Source organism: Portunus trituberculatus, chromosome 41 (assembly GCF_017591435.1).
Source record: "Portunus trituberculatus isolate SZX2019 chromosome 41, ASM1759143v1, whole genome shotgun sequence".
Taxonomy (NCBI): domain Eukaryota; kingdom Metazoa; phylum Arthropoda; class Malacostraca; order Decapoda; family Portunidae; genus Portunus; species Portunus trituberculatus.
This window is the reverse complement of record NC_059295.1, coordinates 27,587,614-27,611,404: the sequence shown is the minus strand read 5'-3', so window position 1 is coordinate 27,611,404 and position 23,791 is coordinate 27,587,614. Positions and strand designations below refer to the sequence as shown.

The 23,791-nt window shown below is 39.2% G+C and overlaps 1 protein-coding gene and 1 long non-coding RNA gene across 6 annotated transcripts; one reads left to right on the top strand and one right to left on the bottom strand.

Moving 5' to 3' along the window:
- Nucleotides 1-2: 2 nt before the first annotated feature.
- Nucleotides 3-10,423, top strand: LOC123516856. Of its 2 annotated transcripts, none has more exons than XR_006678307.1 (6): nucleotides 3-21; nucleotides 4,319-4,405; nucleotides 6,074-6,349; nucleotides 7,117-7,275; nucleotides 7,649-7,782; nucleotides 9,651-10,423. It is a non-coding gene; the product is annotated as an uncharacterized LOC123516856 (long non-coding RNA). The 2 variants fall into 2 exon arrangements; XR_006678306.1 differs by lacking the exon at nucleotides 3-21 and adding an exon at nucleotides 3,005-3,128.
- LOC123516854 (cytoplasmic tRNA 2-thiolation protein 1-like) lies at nucleotides 6,908-23,791 on the bottom strand. Of its 4 annotated transcripts, none has more exons than XM_045276552.1 (10): nucleotides 23,607-23,791; nucleotides 23,292-23,453; nucleotides 20,321-20,378; nucleotides 18,795-18,921; nucleotides 18,212-18,316; nucleotides 16,915-17,033; nucleotides 15,842-16,030; nucleotides 13,737-13,941; nucleotides 11,673-11,732; nucleotides 6,908-7,256 (listed from the first exon to the last, which is right to left on the bottom strand). In XM_045276552.1, the coding sequence occupies exons 3-10, from the start codon at nucleotides 20,366-20,368 to the stop codon at nucleotides 6,949-6,951; spliced, it is 1,161 nt and encodes a 386-aa protein (XP_045132487.1). In that variant the 5' UTR covers nucleotides 20,369-20,378; nucleotides 23,292-23,453; nucleotides 23,607-23,791; the 3' UTR covers nucleotides 6,908-6,948. The 4 variants fall into 4 exon arrangements, with proteins under 4 accessions (XP_045132487.1, XP_045132488.1, XP_045132489.1 ...); XM_045276555.1 differs by lacking the exon at nucleotides 6,908-7,256 and adding an exon at nucleotides 8,895-9,305 and having other exon boundaries at nucleotides 23,607-23,783; XM_045276553.1 differs by lacking the exon at nucleotides 11,673-11,732 and having other exon boundaries at nucleotides 23,607-23,771.

Here is a 23,791-nt window from a genome sequence, read left to right as displayed (position 1 = left end):
CGTCTCCTGTTGCACTGACAGGTGAATAAATATCAGGAGAGAAAGGTAAAGGGAAAGTTTTCGCAGACCAGTGGGATTGTATTCTTGTTTGATGGTTATTGATATACTCTCTCTCTCTCTCTCTCTCTCTCTCTCTCTCTCTCTCTCTCTCTCTCTCTCTCTCTCTCTCTCTCTCTCTCTCTCTCTCTCTCTCTTGTGTCATCGTTTCCCCTTCCCTTCCACTCTTATCTCCGCTCCTCTCCCCCTTCCCATCTCTCTCTCTCTCTCTCTCTCTCTCTCTCTCTCTCTCTCTCTCTCTCTCTCTCTCTCTCTCTCTCTCTCTCTCTCTCTCTCTCTATCTATCTATCTATCTATCTATCTATATATATATATATATATATATATATATATATATATATATATATATATATATATATATATATATATATATATATATATATATATATGTGTGTGTGTGTGTGTGTGTGTGTGTATATTACGCATGTGGAGAGAGAGAGAGAGAGAGAGAGAGAGAGAGAGAGAGAGAGAGAGAGAGAGAGAGAGGAACAAATTGAGTCTTCAGCACATTTGGCACCGCATTGCCTGGCCTTATTTCCAGTCCCCTCTGTGGCAGGCTGACGGCGACGCTGCAGAGGAGATGAAGGGAGCACAACAGTACAAGAGGGGAGACGTAATTGGTAATAGATGGATGTGAAGAAACATGTCTACCTACTGAAGAGAGAGAGAGAGAGAGAGAGAGAGAGAGAGAGAGAGAGAGAGAGAGAGAGAGAGAGAGAGAGAATGGGGGAAGCTGGCCAACGCGGACCCCTGCACCTCTCTCTCTCTCTCTCTCTCTCTCTCTCTCTCTCTCTCTCTCTCTCTCTCTCTGCATAGGGAGATCCGGACAGAGTTCTCCTTTGGGAAATTACGGATTAAATTTATCTGTTCCCCTAACATTAGTATCTGCAACACACACACACACACACACACACACACACACACACACACACACACACACACACACATGGACTTTTTTTTTTCTTTGTCAATGAAAAAAAATAGATAAAATATAAAAGGTGAACTAACTTCCTAACTTCCAACAAGACACGGAGGAAGCAACACCAACAACACAATCAATCTAGCACGTTGATGTTTTGTTTCGTACGTAGTGTGTGTGTGTGTGTGTGTGTGTGTGTGTGTGTGTGTGTGTGTGTGTGTGTGTTTCACTGTTTGTTTGATCTGCTGCATCTCTGACGAGACAGCCAGACGTTACCCAACGGAACGAGCTCAGAGCTCATTATTTCCGATCTTCGGATAGGCCTGAGACCAGGCACACACCACACACCGGGACAACAAGGTCACAACTCCTCGATTTACATCCCGTACCTACTCACTGCTAGGTGAACAGGGACTACACGTGAAAGGAGACACACCCATATATCTCCACCCGGCCGGGGAATCGAACCCCGGTCCTCTGGCTTGTGAAGCCAGCGCTCTAACCAATGAACTACCGGGTGTGTGTGTGTGTGTGTGTGTGTGTGTGTGTGTGTGTGTGTGTTGCGCGGTGGCTCTTGGCAACTCAAAAGGGTGTTGTACAAATAAAGAGCAACATTGTAACTTGTCCTCCGTTGGTTCGTTTACGTAAATGGAGTTTAGCGTAGTGGGTGTATGTTGTAGTGGAGTAGGTTAGGTATCGTATCAATATTCTTAACCCCTTCAGTACCATAATGCGTCTCCATATTCATTCTGCTTACTAACTGGTAATTTTACACAGCTACACAAACTTATGCGGGGGATTAGAATAGTGAAGACTCTGGCCATTAATCTTCTAACATCCATAGACTCTTCCTAATGTCAATAAAACGCGCTCATCGTACACAAATCTCAAGGTAAAAATGTGTCCCAGTATTGAAGGGGTTTATACTACACAAAAAAATTTTCATATCATCACTTTATATGCAATCTTTTAACACTTATCCTAATTCATCCGTTTAGATTTGTAAATAAGAGTTCAGAGTGTGCCTAGGTCATGTCTCGAATTAACCCTTTCAATGCTACAATTTATTTTTCTTGTCCCATAAACTTTAACAGCTTTTTTGAACTCGTATTTGTGTGTTGCAGCTTATCGAATAATGATGTAGCTCAGGAAGACAAGCTTAAACTGTCACGTATCGTATTAATCTTTCAATGCTACAGTTTATTTTCCCTTTTTCATAAACTTTAACAGCTTTTCGGAGTCATGTTTGTGTGTTACAGCTCACAGGGTAATTATGTAGCTCAGGAAGACAAGTTTAATGTGTCAAGTGTTTTAATCCTTTCAATGCTAAAAATTTGCTGTCCTTTTCTCATAAACTTTAACAGCTTTTTGAAGTCGTGTTTGTGTGTTACAGCTCACTGGGTAATTATGTAGCTCAGGAAGACAAGTTTAAAGTGTCATGTCCTTTCAATGCTAAAAATTTGTTGTCCTTTTCTCTTAAACCTTAACAGCTTTTTCAACTGGTATTTGTGTGTTGCAGCTTATCGAGTTAGGTATTATGTAGCTCAGGAAGGCAAAATTAACTCCTTCAACATCGAGACGCATTTTTAGCGTTATTTTAGGGCATGATTAGTCGATTTTATTTACTCTAAAAAGGATCTATGGAGATCAAAAGATTAATGGTCAGAGTCTTTACTATTCTAATCCTAACATATGTTTCTGAAGCTTTATAAAGTCGCCAAAATAGTAACTAGAATGAATATGAAAACGCGTCCTGGTACTGAAGAGATTAAACTCATTCTTTCTTTACCTCTATGGTTATATAAGCAATTTCTCTCATAGTGGTCTTAAATATTAGCAGAGGATGAGCATTGTAGTGAAAGGATGAAGTATAGAGATTGATGGGAAGTGTAAATGAGGTTTGTAAGATGAGTGAAACAAGGTGAAGTGCTTCGGAGTCTTGTCTCGACGCTTTGAATCCTACACTATTGTTATATCCTTGCGCAAGTTTGTTCACCAAGCCACTTGCCTTTGTCATCAGCCTTTGCACCTTGACCATAATGACAATTAGTGGAGTGTCGAAAACCAGCTCCGTCAAAGTATTATCCTTATTCATTTGTTTGTTAGAGAGTCATTCCTGAAATACGGTGTAACACGGCCTCTGTAATCCATGGTAGGTGTTAAGACTGAATGATTTTAGGAGGTTTTGTCGGTTAGCTCAAGTAACCAGTGAGTTAACTATTGTGTGTAGTAATATCCTCAGTTAAAAGCCAAGAGTTGTTTATATTTCTAAATTATGATTGACTCTTTTAGCTCAAGGGGCTGCCGTGGTACTCGTACAGTGGAACCCTGCGCGCTTTGGGGTCCAAGGGGTTAAGGAACAAGTGCTGATTTAAAAAGAAAAAGAAAACTTGTACATTGACTTATTGATATATTTGGAGAGGAGAGCCTTAAGATGCGTAGTCAGCTAACCAGAATCACGTGTAAGAGGAGGAAGGGGCTGTAGGGAGAGAATTACTCGTAGGAGGAGGAGGAGGAGGAGGAGGAGGAAGAAGATCAAGTACTCGTATGCCAGTGATGCGGTACAGCCGTTATCAGAAATCAAGTAACCCTATGTAACCCTTGTCATTCACGCCCACTGTGCTTGGTTTCCCTTTATCATCGTCCTCTATCCTGCTGGCCAACTTACAATAAAACCCGACAGCTCACAGACTCTCAGCAAATCAGCGGACGTCAGCTTGAGTCAACTATAGTACACAGAATTTTCATTAGACTTCCACTAGAATCATAGAAACGTCTTTGAAAACCTAATTAACGTTCAGTTGTTGAAAGTAATAGATATGACGGAGATGTTTTGGGAATATAGCACAGAAGTTACAAAGGATAGATAGAAAAATGTAGAGAGAGAGAGAGAGAGAGAGAGAGAGAGAGAGAGAGAAAGAGATTCATGAACCTTATACCGAAACAAGTGATTAGGAAAAACAAAAAAATTTGTTGCAGAGAAGCGATTACTCAACAGACTGAAAAAAAAGTTCATGTATTGCGATCCCTGTGTCATGGTAACTAATTACTGTTGTGTTAATAAACCTGATACTAGTTATTCCAATAGGAGTGAGTGGTCGTTAGTGAGGTCAAGAGTCAACAGGTTCATCCCCTCACAAGATACTACTAGTCGTGTTATCATGTTATTCTTCCCATTCATGTAGGATCCTTTGCTAAACTACCGCCAAAAATCATGACCACATTTGCAAGGACCAATAGCCCCCAGCAGAGCATGTATTGAATAGTGGAGATGGCTTATAAGCAACGCGGCGCCATCTGATTAAAGGGTCAGTGTTTCAAGAGTTTGCTTCGTGGTTTCAGAATGCAGGGACGGTTCAGCTGCCTCTGCCTCTGCCTCGTGCTTAGTCCACGTGTGGTTAGCGTGTGGTGAGGAGCAGACATCGGTTGGTAAGTGAGGAAAAGATTTATTTATTGGTGGTGAAGCTTTTGAATTTTACGTGTTCGCTTTGGGGTTTAGTGGGGAAAAACTGAGGTCTATTAATTTCCATGCATGTATATTATATCTGAACAAGGAATTTGTATCGTATGGAGCGGAGCAGTGTGTCATGATCTTAAGTGACTAGGGAGCCATGTTGCTGGTTTAGTTTAAAGTGTAGTAACGCCCATGATGGAGCAATATAACCTTCAGTGTAGTAACGCCCATGATGCAGCAATATAACCTTCAGTGTAGTAACCCCACGACGCAGCAGTATAACCTTCAGTGTAGTAACGCCCACGACGCAGCAGTATAACCTTCAGTGTAGTAACGCCCTTGATGCAGCAATATAACCTTCAGTGTAGTAACGCCCATAATACTGCAATATAACCTTAACTAACCATGTAGCCTTGTCCTCAGCTGTAGGCATCAGATTTTTGGGGAATTGATGAATAAAATTGATAAAATGTGGGTACAATGGTAAATTTGCAGTTTCAACCAATATAGTCTATCTTATATTTATTTTTCTGTGTAACAAGCTTGGGGACCTCCTGGGAAAGCAGGGATTTAGGGGTAGGGAAACCAAACTTAACCTAACCTAACCTAACCTAAATTCTGTCCTGAAGTTATCATTCATTTCCGATAAGGTAAAATGGGGTTTAGAAATGCTGCTAGAAAAGTGATCTAGACCGTAAAAATGTGTAGTAACGTGTGATGTGTTGGTTGAAGCTGCAATAGTATCGGTACAGTTTATCACTAATTAGCCTTTGTACCTGCCTATATAAGTAATGGTAATTGTGCTCTTACGGTGCGGTAGGAAGGGAAGCCACGTCAGGATATATGTCCAGAAATAATCTGTCACAAACTGGGTGGAAAGGCGAATACAAAAGTTCATGTAGACCTCTCCGGTATCTTTTTATGCGCGCAATGACACGTGTTTTAAAGGAGCGTAACTTGTCATTATCAAACAGGGCATCAAAGCAAGTCAATCGCCATCAACCAACCACCAAGAAAAAAATTGTCGGTACCGATATTACCAGTATTGCGAACCGTACCGATACGTTTCGGTTTGATACGAAAAATTAATACCGATATGTTGGTATGTTCTTAGAAATACCGGTATCATGGTTTTTCTTTTTTAAGTTTCCTTTATCTAACATTTTCGGACAGTATGTAAATACAATCACTTTTAAAGGTGTGTCAGTGATCTCATCCTTGTGGTGACAGAGAGAGAGAGAGAGAGAGAGAGAGAGAGAGAGAGAGAGAGAAAGGCTGAGCGGTATAAGACACAAGTAATAGTAATAAACTTTTTGCTATCAAGTTTCCCGGCCCTTTCTTAGGTGTAAACTGTTTTCTATTCTGCAATAAATAAGGTGTGAGTGTTGCATTCCTCTTGTTTAATTACGTATAATTAATGATAACGGTACTTTCCTTGCCTTATATTAATGTTTACTGCAGTACAGATCTTTCAGCCAGCCTGTCTATCATGACTGAACCAGACACCGTCCAAAAAGTGTTTATTCTAGGTGTAGTGTGGCCATAATTTTTCCTCGGTCTCAGACTGTGTATATCTAAGATGGCTCATATTTACCTAGCTGTTGCTGGCTGTGGTATTGATAAATCTCATGTGTCACTTTCAGAGCTGGTGCACATTGCTATAGAGGACTCCATTGCAACTCAGGCTTCACCCTTGGGAAAACTGGCAATTTTATCCCACATCTGGATTTAGCAAGTCCAGGCTGCACTAGGAGAAAACAAAGAAAGCGCCTGGCTCTGGCAGCTCCCTCCGCTGTCCATTGACTTCATTCTCGGCAGCAGTTTTGAGGTCGAGGTCCACCTCCATTTACTCCGAACTTCTGAAGATGGGATGGGTGAACACCAGGAAGAAGCCACGCTATGCACCGCAGGTGGCGTATGTAAGCTGGCGATGTTTGCTACATGGCTCTTTACACTTGACACTGGATAGAGGGCTGAGAAGGGCAAGCAGCAGCCAACTGTGCTGTCAGTTGATCCTAGACCAAGTCCCAGCCATTGAGCCAGAGACTTGTAACACAACCCACACAACCCATATATTGGTATAAAATTAGTCTATATAATTATTGTTGTTGTTTCTAAATAATTGAGGGTGTTTTGCCCTTGGTGACATGCACCTTTAGTTCCATGTTAACACTATGGCTTTGCACATGTCAAGATACCTTCACTTTGCAATATTTAGTTGGAAGATTCTGAAATGCTTCATTCAATCGTTTATTGTGACTGCTGAAGTTAATTTTTGTTGACATGCATATGTAGACTCCCATTTTCATTCTTACATAAATTTTGTATGTCATCTGTCCGTTCAACAGAGCACAAAGCTTTGTATTTTGTCATTGCTAATCAGATTGTCAACAAAATTTATAGAACTCATGACTCAATAGTGCTCACCTTTTTCAGGGTTTTCTTTATGGAGGTTTAATTCTACAAAAATATAATGGTTTCAGAAGATAGATTTATTAAATCTCTCATAAATATAGTGCTAGAAGTCTAAACTATGTAAAGTCCTGAGGGTATTACTGTGTGTTGAGCGTGAGGGCGTGTGTGATGGCTGTGCAGTGTGTGGTGCATCGGTGGGTGTCTGTGTGGTGCCAGAGGAATCTGTGGACTGCCTTGCCAAATGCTCCTCAACCTTTGATGATTTCCCCAGACCCAGCCTTGGCTTGCCTTTGTTGAGGCCTTCCAGCAAGACACAGGCTTTGCACACCGCTTGGGACGACACATGGCCACACCTCTCACAAATGGACTGGGTGGGCATCTTCACACCCTCACGTACCGAGAAACTTTCACCTGCAGAGGAATAACATGGGTGAGTGTATGGCATTTTAATCACTTTTATTAAATAATGGTTTCCATAATTATAGAATGTGTGCATTCATAGTTGAAATGAACTTGTTCAAATAGCAGACCATTAGACTTTTTTTTCTTTCCATGCAATTAAAGTACTACTTTCAATATAAATTTGATACTTAGCTAAGAGTTCCATGTACACAAAGAATTCTAACTTTCAGTCAGTGCTCATAAGTCATCATTTCTGTATTACAGGTCATCAAATCTGTATATAGATAAATCTAAAAATACAAATGGAAGCTAACACTTTCCCTATGAATGCTGCAATTCATTTGAAAAAAAAAGTTCCCCCATAAACTCGAAATATTTCAACATGGAATAATAATTCCCAGATACACGTGGTGGACGGCTGAGTATGGAGACGGGAGTTCGACAATATTGCAGTGGACGAAAGAAGGATAGGGAGTGATACAAAGGCTGGCACATAAGTACTTTTATTGTTGTCAGGCCTCTTCAAATGATAAAGGTAGTATTTTACATTGTGTAGCACATTAAACAAAAGTATCAATTCTTCATCAGCTTTTAATCAATATCTACAATAGTTGCTGTTTTCAATGAAGATAAGCTAAGCACCAACACACACTCCCTCCACTCATCTGGAATATTTTCTTCTTGTTCTATCTATCCTGCACATCAATTTCCACAGTAAACCCACTCCTTCTCTTGGGGCCTTCTAAGCCTCCAGTGTTGCCTTACCTGGCCAGGTGGCTTCTTTGTTTTTCGTTCTTTTGTTCATTCTTTTGAGCTTTCAGGACTTCTTATGGCCTTATTCCCACTGTGAAGTAGGTTCGGCAGCTCAAGATAACTTTTTCCATCTGTTTCTATTCATTGTGTCCTCTTCTTGTAGTCTAAGTTTATTCATGTCACACTTCAGCAAGTCTTTCCATCTTATTCTTTGTCTACCAACACTCTTTCTTCCTGTATAACTGGCATCAGCATTGCCTTCTTCATTGGTTCCTCCTCATCTCTCCTCTTCACATGTCCAAAATATCTCTACCTTGCCTCTCTTGCCTTCTTTCATGTTACACTTACACATTCTTCTTATATCTCTTCACTTTCTTGCAACAGTGAGATACCAACTATCCATCTCACCATCTTCATCTCTGTTTTCTGTAGAATATCCTCTTCCTTCTTCCTCAGTGACCATGTCTCTGCACCACATAAAAGTACTTTTTTTAAGTAAGAGGGCAAAACTGAGTAAAAGCAACAAAAAAAAAAAAAAAAAGGCCCACTTAGTTGCCAGTGCCCTTGCGTAGGTCTGAGAGTTGGCCTAAAAACAGTGCCACTTTCCAATATGATGATGACTGCGTCCTTCTCTGCTGCTTACCATTACCTGTCTTCTCTGTACTCACTTTCATTCCTTTTCTCTGTCTGTCTTTCCTTGACTAGATCAGCAGCAGCAAATAGAAACTTCCACAATTCATCATAATATCTCCTCAGATTATTTATTCATTGTGTTCAAAACAATAAGAAACAAACGGACTCAACACTGATCCCCGATGTAATTCTACTTCAATTTTAAACAACTGTGTGTTCCCATACTGTCCTCACTCCCTTCTATCTCTCTCATCTTTTCATCCCTTGGTGTGTACGACTTGCATCCCTCATATATTTTGCATGATGTACATACATCCTCTGTTGACTTGTTCTTGTTTCCTCTCTCTCTCTCAGGTGTTTCCAGCTCTTCACACAATTCTTGACAAGCCTCTGCCTTCAACCCTGCCACTGCTTTACATACATCCACCTTTATTTGCCCTTTTGCACTCCATCTCGTCCTTCTTTGATCTGCTTTGTTCCTATTATTTTTGTTTCCTTTTTCCTTCCCAGCACATTCCTTGTATGTTCCTTCCACCACCCTTTATTTCTCCCAGTAATTCTCTTGTCATTTCTCTAAGCATTCTTTCCATAGCTCTTGCAGTCTTGCTACCTCAGCATTCACTCTGCTTAGTTAAATAGTTCTCTTGCTTTTTTGTTTCCTCATTCCATGCTCTGTAAAGATCATAGTAGGATTAATATTTCATGCTTACTATGTTGTGATGTTCAGATAATTAATTAACTTTGCATTAAAAAAAATTAAGCTCATTAAACTAAATTACATTTATGAAGACCTTACTTTGTTTTTATGCCTGACTTACTGCAGAACAGTACAGGCTCAATACACTCAGTACAGGGTGCAGAATTGTTTGTGTGGTTATCTAGTCAGTAAAGTTACTTTGAAGTGTACATGAAAAAGAATTAGTCAGTAAATGGATGGACCAGATTTATGGTCCATCCATTATGTAATAAGATAATGAAATTGGTTCAAACATTTATTAGACCCACAATGTTTTCCAGGTTGAAAGTATCTCTCTCAACACAATGCCCAGTGGTGGTAGTGACATGGGAAGCAGGAAGGAAGAGGTGACAAGTGAGTACACAGGACATCAAGGAGAGGAACAAGAGGTATAGTAGATACAGCCTGTCCATGATGTCCGAGCTTATTACTGAGGAGGGGGACAACAGTAGTTTCCGTAAGAGACTATGGACCTTGATTCGACAGCCTCCAAAGTGCACCACTTGAACCAGCCTCCTGCCTCCCTAGCTCATTCCTACTGAAGACGACAAAAGTGGCTCCCCAAGAAACTGTGGTCTGGATTGAACAGCTTCCTGAACACACCACTTGACCAACAGTCAGCCTACCCAGGATGCCCAGCCTACCCTCACCAATGGAGACAGTAAAAACGGGTCCCAAATATCCTGAAAACACCTAAATAGGACTATGAAAAAATATTACTACTTTTAGGGGAAGATGTGACAAAAAAAAAAAAATGTCTGAAAAGGACTTTATTTGTCAAATAGTGTAATTATATATACATTAAAAGATAGTTAACCCCATAAAAACTTAGTTTGTAATGGAATGGAGAATTTAAAGGTTTTATGGGGTTAACTATCTTTTAATGTATATATAATAACTATCAAAATCTCTGGAGAGTCTAAAAAGAGTATTTTTGACTTTAAAGTTTGTATGGGTATGGGGCTTTTACTGCCCTTGTGTAATTACACATTTTTGTGACCTTTTGATGCCATTTCTAGATTTTCAGCCACAATTACAATTGTATTAAGGCGTTGAAAGCCCTTTTCTTTAGACCATTTGCGGCCCATTTCCATCACCCTCTCAGACAGGCAGGATTCTGGTCAAGTGGTGCAGAAACACTGGAGACTAGTGAATCCACCCCCCATCAGCAGCTTATTGAAGAAGAGAAAAAACAGATTAACTGTTACTGAGTGTCACCATCCATGAAAAAAAAAAAAAATGCAATTCCTGAAAGCTATAAAGCACTTTTAAAATACACTATTTGTCTTCCTTTGGGATTCATGATAAAAACATCACAGCAAGCTTCCACCAAAAGGCACTGAATTATACAACTTCCAGTCCATATTCCTTCATGAAAGAGCTGAAGTACTAAACATACCCCTGACTACCATAGCAAACAGCATACCCCTGACTACCATAGCAAACAGATCAATGTGTGGAAGTCTGATGAATGTGGAAATGCATAACTTTGAAGCACACCCTGACAACTCATGGGGCTAGTCTCTCCTAGAAATAAAGATAATGAATGATAACTGAGCTGCAGGTCAATAGTGATCAGTAGAAGTTACACATGTGAATTCTTGGTTTTTACAACATGCTGAAGTTGCCAAAAAATATTTGATGTAGTGAATTCATTTTACTATTAAAAAGAGAGAGAGAGGAAGAGAGAGTCCTAGAAATAAAAATAATGAATGATAACTGAGCTGCAGGTCAATAGTGATCTGAATTCTTGGTTTTTACAACATGCTGAAGTTGCCAAAAAATATTTGTAGTGAATTCATTTTACTATTAAAACTATTTAAAGAACATTATTAATGAGAGAGAGAGAGAGAGAGAGAGAGAAAGAAAGAGAGAGAGAGAGAGAAGAGAGAGAGAGAGAGAGAGAGAGAGAGAGAGAGAGAGAGAGAGAGAGAGAGAGAGAGAGAGAGAGAGAGAGAGAGAGAGAGAGAGAGAGAGAGAGAGAGAGAGAGAGAGAGAGAGAGAGAGAGAGAGAGAGAGAGAGAGAGAGAGAGAGAGAGAGAGAGAGAGAGAGAGAGAGAGAGAGAGAGAGAGAGAGAGAGAGAGAGAGAGAGAGAGAGAGAGAGAGAGAGAGAGAGAGAGAGAGAGAGAGAGAGAGAGAGAGAGAGAGAGAGAGAGAGAGAGAGAGAGAGAGAGAGAGAGAGAGGAAGAGGGGGGGCGGTAGTGGCCTAAGTGGGAGCAAATTCTAAGATAGCTGGAGCATAAATGAAGGTAAAAAGATGGAGTACAGACAAAAACATACTGTGGATTGAAAGTGTACTGACCAACAGACAGTGGCAGGACTGGATGTCTATGAAGCAAGGTTGGATGAAACCATGATTCTTCTGAAAAAAATGCACATTTCAATTGTTTACTCAATTTTAATTGGGGTCTTTTTATGTATAGAAATTTATTACTTAAATTATTTTCTTTTGCATTAATCCTTGTATATTTGCAATTATTATTTATTTCAATTATTATTTATTTCAGTCTTATGAGGCCATTTTCTTGTATTAAACTTCGCCAACATTAAATGAAATAGATTCATATATATACATTATCCAACACGAGTCTTCACATACATCATAAGTAGGATCAATAGTTTTGGTAGATCTGCCACATTAAATGCTAACTTACTGTACATTAAATAAGATAATCAACCTCATGAAACTTCATAATTATACTTATTGTAATTATCAACAAAAGATCTACTTTCTTCTATGCATTTCAATATTTCTTATTATCTAGACTATTTTTTATCTAAGAGATAGAGAAGAATGATTCACTGGAGCCTGAGTTGCTGCAGGACCAGTATGGGAACAACGGCAACACTCAGTCTGTGTGAAAAGTCAGTCCATGAGCTTGATTTTTATGGTTATGAATAAATAAATAAATTAAAGTAACACTCACCAACCATCTAGATGTACTTCGTAGTGTTGCCCTGGTGCTTGATGCAGTCCTTTAGCCTCTTGGGACACAGTCTACAAGATTGTTATTTTCTTTCTTTCATTTGCCAGTAAAACAAGTTCACAAACACTGTAATATGTGAAACATCCTTAGACCAGCCATGATGCAGGCAGCTTCACTGCCCTCTCTGTGTACTGAGCTGCATGGGAGTCAGTCAGGCTTGCAATACACTCTTTTACCAACTGCTTCCTCTGACTGAAAATGTTTTCTCATCAGACCACAGGATGTATTTTCCTCCTTGTCTCCAGATCCCATTTTCATTTTTTTCTGAGCAACTGTGAAGAGGTGTTTCTTGCAGGTACAATATCTGTGATACTGCAGCCTATCATGGAAGTATCACTGCACACTCCTCACAAAGATCTTATCCAATGGCTACAGATTTTCTTCCTTTCATTCACATGTTGTCAGGCTGGGATTGGCAGATCCTTGTCTTTCAATATGTTTCTGAGATTGCAGTGCATTATTTGCAGTGTTTGTCCAGCAGGTGTTGGAACAGCTCTTACACGGTGTTGCCTTCAATAATCTGTTTTATTTAAAAATGGCATGTGGAAAATGTTTGATAAAATTTGATGACCAGAGTTACCATTATCCTGCAAGTGGCTTGACTATCATCCCACTAGATCCTTTGGCTTCTTGCTGCTGCTGCTGCTGCTGCTGCAGTCACCACCACCATCACATGGTCTCTAGCTAGAGTTGCCTCTGCCTCCTAATACAGTCAGATCCTTTACTAATCGCTACCCCATTCTCTGCATCAGACTCATTGGCTGGCTGTCATTCTAGTGAGGACTCTCAAGATTCACTAACTTTAACTTTACTTTAATTTTCTTTATTTCACAAATTTTATATTGTAGAGCCAGGAATCTATCTTTTCCGGAGGTTAACTTTAAAGACTAGATTATTGTTATTCCATATAGTTTAAATAAATTTTACTTTTATTTTATTGTACTTTTTTTTTATTTTTCACTCCTTGTATCCATCCCTTCAGCATCAATGACATTAAGAGCCTACCTCTCGCTTTTTTCCTTCCCCTTCCCTCCAACCCACACCCCCTCTCCCATGTCACCCTCGTCTTTGCAACTCCCAACAACAAAGAAAATGGCCATGACAGAAAGAGCCAGTGCAACATACACTGGGAAGGACCTGGGACTACACATCACACAGATTATATTGTTGCATCCATAAAAAAAGATTTCTGCTGGCATTAATGACCATCTTCTTCCTCCCTATTCTTTAGTCTTCTTTATAAAAGCTATACCATATTGACCTCCTTTCCACCTAGACAACCTATCTTCCTTTCTCTTCTCTATCTTGGAAATTTTATGTATCTCTAATAATATTGTACATCTCTGAAATAACTCCCATGCTCTCAAGCCCAAACTTACCTGAGTGTATTACATCAATGATGGAGGTTGCCCGCACCTTCTCCAAATCTTTGAGGAACACCCGAGCATGGCCACGGTAAGCATTTGGGGAATAGATACACTCTGTTGAGAAGTAGTCAAGCCTCTTGAAGTAAGCATACATCACAATTTCTTTCTCATAAGTGTACTTGAAAGGTTTGGACCTTGATATGACTCCCTCTGAACCCTGAGGAAAAAAACAGTGTCTGGTATTACATGCTAATCCTGAAAATAATCCAGAAAAATAAGGAAGTCATGCTTTCTTTTAATTATTGAAAAGCAGCACATTTCAGAGTATCAACTGATATAGTAATTGTGACACCTCATAAAGAAATATTACAGATCTAAATTGACTACCTTTCCTGGGTCACTAAATGAGAAATTAAATCTGATGTTCACTAATTCAAAATATTACTCTCATAAGTAACAAAGATCATGTTTGGCATTTAACATGTACAGCAGGTAAAGTGTTCAGTGCAGTGTTGAGATTGTGTAAATGGATTGAGCGAGCTGGAGTGTTAGGCAAAGAACAGAATGGTTTCCGTGTGGACAGGAGAGCTGAGGTTATGTTTGTGGTGAATTAATTGAATGAGAGGAAAATAAAAGATGAAGATAAATTATATCTAAGTTTTTTTTAATGTAGAGAAAGTACATGACAGCGTGGATCAAGAAATGTTAGGCAGAGTCTTAGGAAAGATTGGATCGAGTGAAAAGATAATCAACATAGTACAGGGCATGTATGTCGATACCAGAGCTAAATACAGACTAGGAGATATAGAAACAGGCTGAGAGAAGAGTGAGAGATGAGTTAAGCAAGGATGTATATTGTCACCAACCCTTTTCAGCTTGTATACAGAGAAGTCAGCAGCTAAACTGAGAAGAATGAATGCAGGAGTAAGTGTACGGAATGATAAGATATATGTGCTTCTTTATGCAGGTGATGTAGTGGTCATGAGTGAGTCAGCAGATGAGTTTTAAAGTTTGTTGGATGTTGTGGATGAGGAGAAAAGGTGATAATGAATAGATCAGAGGATGAAAGCAATGCGGTATGAAGAATTGGAGAATGAATTGAAACAGGCACAAGGATGTAAGTACTTGGGGACGTGGGTGAGTCCAAATAGGTGTGAAAAAACAGACTGAAAACATATGTTTGGTGAGCCAGTGGGTAGGGTAATTGGGAAGTGCAGCTAGGATGAGAACAAGTAAATATGATATGCTGAGAGAAGTGTGGAAGAGCATGGCCATCCCCAGTATAATGTGTGATATGGATGTGACTGCATGGAATGAAAGTGAAATTGACAAGTTAGATGTGGGACAGAATAGAGTAGCTAGAATGGCACTGAATGCACCAAGGTACACAGCAACAGAAGTTTTAAGAGGTGACATGGGATAGAACATCTTTAGAGAAAGACAAATAAAAGCAACACTTAAACAAATGGAAAAAGAGGTGCACAAGAATGACAAAGAGAAGTGGATTACAAGTTACATGGAGGATGAGAATGAGTGGGAAGAATCAAAATGAGCATGAATGGATCACGACACGAGGAGGAACTGAATGTGATGTGAAGAAATGGAAGAGTGAGATAGACAGAGAAATGAAGTGGATACGACTGAATATATGGAAGAATGAGATGGAACAAAAGAGTACTCTGGAATGGAACAGTGTAAGGATATACACACACACACACACACACACACACACACACACACACACACACACACACACACACACACACACAGAGGAGAATGGTAGAGAGGGAGATGACACTGATCACAGAGCAGGATGGGGCATGGTCCAGGAGGGGATGGTGAAGTGGGTGGAGCCTAAAGGTTTAGTTTTTAAGATGGTTAAACCAATCAAAAGAACAATGAAGCCTTCACCTGGTATGGGGCTACCAGGTGTTGCTACTGAGAAATTGTATGGCCAGGATTGCCGAGGAGTTACGTGGTGGAATCTGTACGTAGTATATATGTATACAATAAAAACAAATACAAATGAACTCTATCAAAATTCTAACAACGATCTGTATCACCATGATCATAAGACCATCTAGCAGCTACGGAAGCCAAGACTGGACATCACTGACCGTAACAATGGCTGTACACCTCTGCAGTCTGGCCACGTCCCCACGCAGGATGTTCATCAGGACAGTCTCAGCAATATCATCTGCATTGTGTCCTGTGACTATCTTGTCCACCCCCAGCAGGGCAGCTCCCCGGTCCAAGGCCTGCCGCCGGAACACTCCACAGAATGTACAGTTGCTTCGCCGACCTGTCTGCAAGATTTACGGCGTAATTAAGATCTACACCTAACACATATAGAAAACAAAAATATATACTAAAAATACAATATGCAGGAATTCAATATGTGGAAATTGGTATAACCTAAGTATACCAAGTATTCTCTATCATGTGAGTAGTGGTGGTGGTGGGACTATGTGGTTGGTGAAGTAGGGTGGCCAACACACAAGAGGTGGTATGTGCAAGTGTCTTCTTGGGCTTTCCTCGCACTGCACACACACCATATTTCCTTACTTTTGTTTGCTTACAAGGCCTTTTCTTATCATATCTTACAATCTAACTTTACTAATCTGTTTCATTGTTGCTTTAGTGCTCCAGTCTTTGTGAAATGGTGTCAAATAAATGTTTAAAAGGTTAAAAACAAATCCAGGAACATAACTCACTATAAACAATGAGATGATAGTTCAATACACTGCATGTAAATTATCATTAAGCAAGCTTTTTGCAGAACACCAGAAAAATATAAATACATTCCAAGATATTAGCAACAGATCAATTTTCTTCATATGTAAAGCTTAACATTAGAATTACAAGAAGTGTTAAAAGCTCTCACAAAAAAATAACAATAAATAATAATAATAATAATGCAGCCATCTGCAATGCCCTCACTGACCTAAACCCTCAGTTACAAGGCAATAAATTCAACACTAGTTATTGATTATCACCAATAAGGTAATCATGATAATTCTTTTTTAATTATTATGCCCACCTATGTCTACAATCATCCTACCTTACTCATCATATATGTATTCCCTGTGTATCCAAAGCTCTCCTCACACTGTCCACCCATCCTATTTGTGATCTTCCCTTCAGTTTTACTCCTCTGTGCTTTGTACAAATACACATTAGCAGACCTTACCTGCTCCACAATGCGATCCATGGTCCAGCCATACAGCTCCTCATAAGACACCACCTTGAGAGGAATTCCATACTGCTGCTCATTGCGCTTCACTGTTTCTAGGCTGTCATCCCGGTAACCTGAGGACACCCACAACGTGTGTTACAAAAAATCTGAGAAAATTCTATGCACACACACACATAAACACAACACTGGCAGGCCACTCCCAATTCCTCTGTATAGTTCTTGCATTGAGTAGCTGGAGTCCTAGAAATGGAGGTGGTATTTTAATTTTCTATTTAATCTAGTTATTTATCATTTTCTTGATATGCTTACAATGCTTGGTAACTCAATCTGTTGGTGATAAATATTGATGTTTACAAGGAAAACACACACAATTCATAACTTGCCCCCTCTTTCTACTCATTCAACATCAGTTTTGTCCCAACTTCAAAATTTAAGAAATAAATATTCTGTTCAGCATTTCACTGGATCTGATAAAGTTGCTGCACACCACCAGTCCACCACACTATCACAGTGATTCACTACATCACCACCACTACACTGATCCTCACCATACAAATATTTGCAAGCATTAATCATTCCCTAAACAAAACATGCAAGAAACTTGAAGCATATTTCACAACTTCTATATCCCTCTGATGCAATCAAATAATTTATTATTTAATTTCTTATTCATTCATATCAAACACATTTCCACACACTACTAAATTCATTCTACATTTTTTTTTCTTTATTTTTTCATGAATCTGAATTTTCATATGAATATTACTTTCTGTAAATAACATAAGAAAATAAGACAAAGGGAAGTTACAAGAAGCCATTACCTACATGCAGCAGTCCCTGTATGAAACACACCTACCTATTACCATCTATTATCTTCTTCATCCATACATTTGTCTAATCTTCTTTAAAAGTTCCATAATAACTCTACCCAAATATCCTGATTACTGAGTCTATTCCAATCATGTACTGCTCTACTTCAGAAGCAATTCCTTCTTACTTCTTTTCAAATAACTTTATCAAGCACTAAGCTTCAACCTTCTATTTCTCTTCCTATCCTAATTACTGACCTTGAGGACTTAATTTGTCACACTTGTTATTCACCACATCTCTAACATATTCAAAACATTTAAACACATACATCATCTGCACTTTCTTGCAAACTGTCATTACATAAATCCACAAATATATATACACAACAGTTTTTATGATAACTGAGCTGAACATCACACACCACTAGATGCATTTTTAAACTGATCAACAACAAGCCCTAGCCTGGCCAGCACTTCCTTACCAGTGATTCCTTCATCAACAGAGAGCAGCACCAGCTTCAGCCCATAATTGTACCGATCATTGAGAAGCTTCATGACATAAGCCAGCACAGTGGAATCCTTGCCTCCTATAAGGAAAATCAACTAATTAATAAATATAGCACCAAAAACTTGTATACAGAAGCAGTGCTGTGTTTATTTGTCAGAGGGACAATAAATATACAGGAATAGTTCTTGTGATTTTCTTGCTGCAAAAGATTACTGTACTAGAAACTTAAAATCATTCTTAAAAGAAACATTTCAACTGTCAGCACATGCGATCCACAATAAAACACATGTGCAATGAGGCTTAAATCAGATTAATAAAAATAGCTTTAACTCTTACTGTAAGTGAATGCATTCTAATTTTTTGGAAAACTACAAATATAAACATTAGTTTAAAACAAGCAACCTTTAGAATGAAAACCCAATTAGATTTATACTTGCCAACAATTTAGAGTTTGGCCATTACTTATGCCCAAATGACCTTATTCTAAGAAGAGTAGGTGAGACATCATGATATCATATCAAAACCACAACAAATAATTTGTCTTTCTCAAACAATACCTGACGCAGCAATAGCAACATAGTCGCCGGGCACAAAAAGTTTTGCTGCCGTGATGGTGTGGTGGACCTCCTCCTCAAAGGCTCGGAAGAAGCACTCCTTACACAGCGCATCTCCCGTCTTTGGTCTCTGGCAAAGCAATTTTAAATATCATTCATCTATCCAAACTTGGCCATCAACTTACAGTGGCCGTAAGGAAAATGTACACGCTAAGGATTAGGGGCAATAAAAAAAAAAAAAAAAAAAAAAAAAAAATTACTGGCCTTTCATTTTCATTTTGATGCTACACTAAGTATTTAGACATGTTCCCCTTATTCTTCAGTACAAATTGGATCCTCCTCAGCAATGAATTAGTAAGGTCAGTCAAGTGAGAGGGACTCATTGTCACCCCACAACTGCTTGAGTGCCTCCAAGCATTCTCATTAGGGTTTAAGTCCAGGACATTGCCAGGCCACTCCAAAACACTAATGTTCTGATCAAAAAAAACTTTTCACTGCCTTGAACCTGTGGAAGGGAGCACCACCATGCATGACAATCACAGTCATAAAGTCCCAGAATGTGAGCTCCCTCAAAACCTCAATATAATTACCTGATTTCATAGTAACCGTTTTGGGGAGGAAGTACAGTCCACCCTTTCCCATTTTCCCACTGAAGGCACCACACACCATCACAATGTCTGGGTGTTTCACCGTCTTGAGTGTGTACCATGGGTTGTTTCTTGACACACCACTGGGGTGACAGATGATCTTGGAGCCTTCCTTGACCAGCCTGAATGTGCTTTTGTCACTAAACATGATGTTCAGCCACTGTCCTTGTATTTCTTGCAAAATTCCAGCCTTTTCTTCTTCATGGGCTCCGTGAGGAGAAGCTTTTTTAGCAGCATATCGAGCTGGCAATTTGAGGACTTTCTGAAGCCAATGTTGTATTGTTCTTAAAGCAACATTTTTCAGTAGCTCTGGGTGTTCCTTTTTAAGGCCAATGGCTGAAATGGATGGCTCTTTCATCACTTCTCACTGTAGGATCTTGTCCGTGTGAGTGGAAGTCTTCCTGGCAGCCCCAGAGCCTGCTTTTCTTGATTAAATGGTACCATAGGGGAGGCAGCAGCATGTTTCAGGTTGTAGATTGCCCTCTTTGTCACTTTTAAATCAGCAGCCATACAAATAACAGACATTCCCTGCTCTATTAAGGTAAGGGCCCTGGCTTTCTCTTCCATACTAAGCTTGGTACGCCCCATCCTGAGTTAAAGGGCGCCAAAGTTGGAGAAAGTAAAAAAAAAGGGTCACTCAGGAACAGCATACATAACCTCCTCTATTACAGAACTCAGGCGGCTCACTGAAGGGTGGGATGTTAGGGGAATGGTGGTGTGATCCTGGCTATACACCACCACTTTTAGTTCCCAGGAATATACAAGCAAAAAGTAAACATATCACACAGATATTTCTTGTGTATATTTTTTTATTGCAGCCAGTGTATATATATTCCCTATATAATCTTGAGAGGAATTTCAACAATAAATATGGTTCCCCACCTTTAAAACAGCATTTCTCCCACAATCTGCAGTACACTTCACTGGCATGGCTGCAACCCTGAAAAAATGAATTTTTTTTCTAAATATTAGCTAATATAAAAATTTACTCGTATTTCTTAGACAGATAAGGCATATATCTATCTATCTATCTATCTATCTATCTATCTATATATATATATATATATATATATATATATATATATATATATATATATATGGACTTCAAACTATTTAGAATGAGTAGCATAAGAAAACCCATGTTGAGACCGATGAAAACTTGAATAATGACTTTATTTCTGTGGAAAACATATCAATTCAAGTCAATGGTATTCCTTATAATAAATCTGTGTCACTTGCAATAATGAAATTCATAAATTATTTGGTGCACACTGTGGCTTGTCATAAGGACAAAAAAAAAATAGTTATGAGATAAGTGTGATATGGCTCCAACAGCTGCAGGAATGTACTGCATCTTGGATTTCTTCAAGCCCAGTGAGCCCTGTCCTGCACCACTCACTGAACCCTGCACTGGCTTAATTACTGGAATGTGTGTTTTAGTATGTTGGTTTTTGGTATGGAATGGAATGTGGTCACTTTGTAATGACCCAAATCTTATGGGACACTTCAGAACCAATCTTTAACCCCACTAGGATTTACATTTGAAAGTATTAGTTCTGCACAAGAACCTAGATGGCAGGTCAATTATTCCCTGATTAGTGTCGTTAGTGTCCGGAGTAATTTGGACCAGGTTTTGACAAACTTTGATACTGTTCCCACATTTATTAAGATAAACTTACAAAAATTTTATGAAAACATAAGCAAGTTATTGCCTTTAAATCACTAACAAAAAAAAAAAAAAAAAAAATCATTCATAGCAGATTCTTCAGCTTTGAAGTAATAAGTGTGGTTCACAGTTATCAAAAAAATGGGGTAATGTGAACCCCCACCGGGGTAAACTGAGCCACCCATGGGGTAATTTGAACCACCCTTTATAAATGCAAAAAAAATATATATATATATATATATATATATATATATATATATATATATATATATATATATATATATATATATATATATATAAATGGATATAATTCCTCAAAAATAAAAGTTTTATTTCATAAACATTGAGCCTTTCACATTCAAAATAACAAAATCAATGGCAAGAAACAGTGTAGAACAAAAAACTGTTACTCATAGACTACATAGCCTACTCATTTACTTGGCTACTTTAGCCAATGTTTTGGTGTAACACTTGAAGTTATTGTATTCAGTAAGAAGATTATTTATTCTGAATGTGAAAGGTACTTTTATAAGGTCCCTATGAAGTGATACATAAGCATATAATAAGCAGATTATATGCATATATATTACTAATGGGCACTCTAGCAGACGAAAGAGGATCAGCTGAGTAAAAACAGGGTATAGGCTCAGGGTGTCAAAAGACTGGTCACGTTAATTTTCCTTCCCACTCTGCAGGCTAGCGAGCAACAGGGAGCTGATTTTTTGTATAAAAATACTGCTCATTGGTTTCCACATTCATTTTTCTATAGATTATTGAGCTCGCTATCGCTCGCTAGCCTGTAGAGAGAGTGTGAGCGGACAATTCCTAGCTTTTTGAAGTCCTTTATAGGCTTATAGTCTTCATTAAAAATTTCCCTAAATTACCCTAATTATCCTAATAATCATTATTGGGTATATAATGAGTCTAAGCAATCCCCTTTATAAGCCAAAGATGGCACAGGGCAAAATATTAATGCATATTCTCAAAATATAAACAAACTAAAAACTACCGGTTCGATTTCCCCCAGCCGCATTTTCCTTACCGGGGTAAATTATACCAAAAAGTGAGCGTTAATTGTGAGAAAACGAAGCTAAATAAAGTATTGCTGATGAAATCATGTTAAAGTAGAGGTAAAACACACTATAATCATCAATTTGGAAGATGATAGTTAGCCGCGTCTGACCGCCACAACAAAGTTCGCCAAAACCGCTGATTTGGTAAACAAACTTTGCCGCACTTTTTTTTCGGCTACGATTCAGTGCTTTCAGTCATATAATTGTAATTTCTTTCCTGTATCAATTTTTTTTTTTCAAACCTGCACAAGAAATGTGAAAATAGTTACTTTCCATCGTGAAATGCTCAAAACTTCAAAAAGAAATTTATATATGAATTTATTGTAAATAAGAATGAGGCGGTCCGAATTGTACCGGTTCATTGGACGGTCCGATTTTCCCTGGTTGACACTAGGTTAGGTTAGGTTTAGCTTAGGTTTGGTTTGGTCTGGTTTGGAATGCTTAGGTTAGGTTTGGTATGGTTAGCTTAGGTTAGGTGCAGATTCATTCAAAACAGGTCAAAATATGCCAGAAAAAAATGTTTAGTTTTACCGCAAAATTGTGTTTCCACAAGACGGGGAAGGGGGTGTTAGGAAAAAAAAAAAAAACGGATTTGCGAGGGAAATGAAGTGCATATTCACTCACAAAAGGTAGAAATCTACAAGAAAACATTCAGTAAAAGTACAGAACTACTGCTCCCCCCCTTTCCTCTCCCCCAACAAGCTTGGAGGACTGTGGGGAATCGGGGGTTTTGGGGGGGTGAGCCAAAAGAGGCAAGATATGGCATTCCGAAAAAAAATCTAACCTAACCTAACTCAGTGTGCTCCGGGAAGCAAAACGGAAACAACAATTGTGGACTTAGATTCTGGTATATACCTAGAATGTTTACTTTATTACTGTGGACATAAGGTCGAGCACTCACCAAAACTCTCACTGACGGTTAAACACGTTACATATACTGCACTGTGCTATACGTATTATACAGATCGGCGTGGAGCATATTCTAGAAGAACCAAACATTCATTTCATCCAGAAGTGAGCTGTTGGTGTTATTGTAAAACTTTACCAAGATATCTAGTTTTCATTATCTATGCCCTGTTCCCACCAATTTTACCGGCCCCCTATGACTCCTTACCTTGAACGGTGTAAGCTAACCCGTGCAGTGTCAGTCTTCACACCAACAACCTTCTCTGGAATGCGAAGATCTAGTGGCCCTTATAAGCCCTGGGGAAGTCCTGCTAGGCTATGAAAGGCGTAACAGGTGTCCGTGTTATCAGCAGGCCAGCAGGACAACAGGCTGGCGTGAAAGGAGAGAGAGAATGTCTGAGCGAGTATGGGCACTGGGAAGGTCCGATTGTTGTAGTCAAGGAAGAGATCTTTGGTTTTTGTTAATTACAGCTTATTACCATCATTTACTAGCCACCCTCCCTCCTTCGTGACTCCTACGTACCTTAATCTATGTCCCTCGTGTAGTGTTAGCGACTCAGTGTCCACGGCAACCAGAGACGACAGTTCCCAGTCTCGCAATGGTCATGCCTTGCCTTACCTCGCGGGACAGCCAGTCAGTTAGTCAGCCTTCCTTACGGCGCTGGCTGATGCAACACCTACCTGGCTATCTCTACCTGTGCCTTAATT

Bases quoted from the DNA above. Each gene is read 5' to 3' on its own strand.
- LOC123516854 (XM_045276552.1), bottom strand. From the start codon at position 20,368: ATGCCAGTGAAGTGTACTGCAGATTGTGGGAGAAATGCTGTTTTAAAG. The intron at 11,733-13,736 runs GTAAGTTTGGGC...CATTTTTTTCAG, and splicing joins CATTGATGTAATACACTCAG to AAGAATCATGGTTTCATCCA. The intron at 7,257-11,672 runs GTCAGTACACTT...ATTCCTCTGCAG, and splicing joins AGTCCTGCCACTGTCTGTTG to GTGAAAGTTTCTCGGTACGT.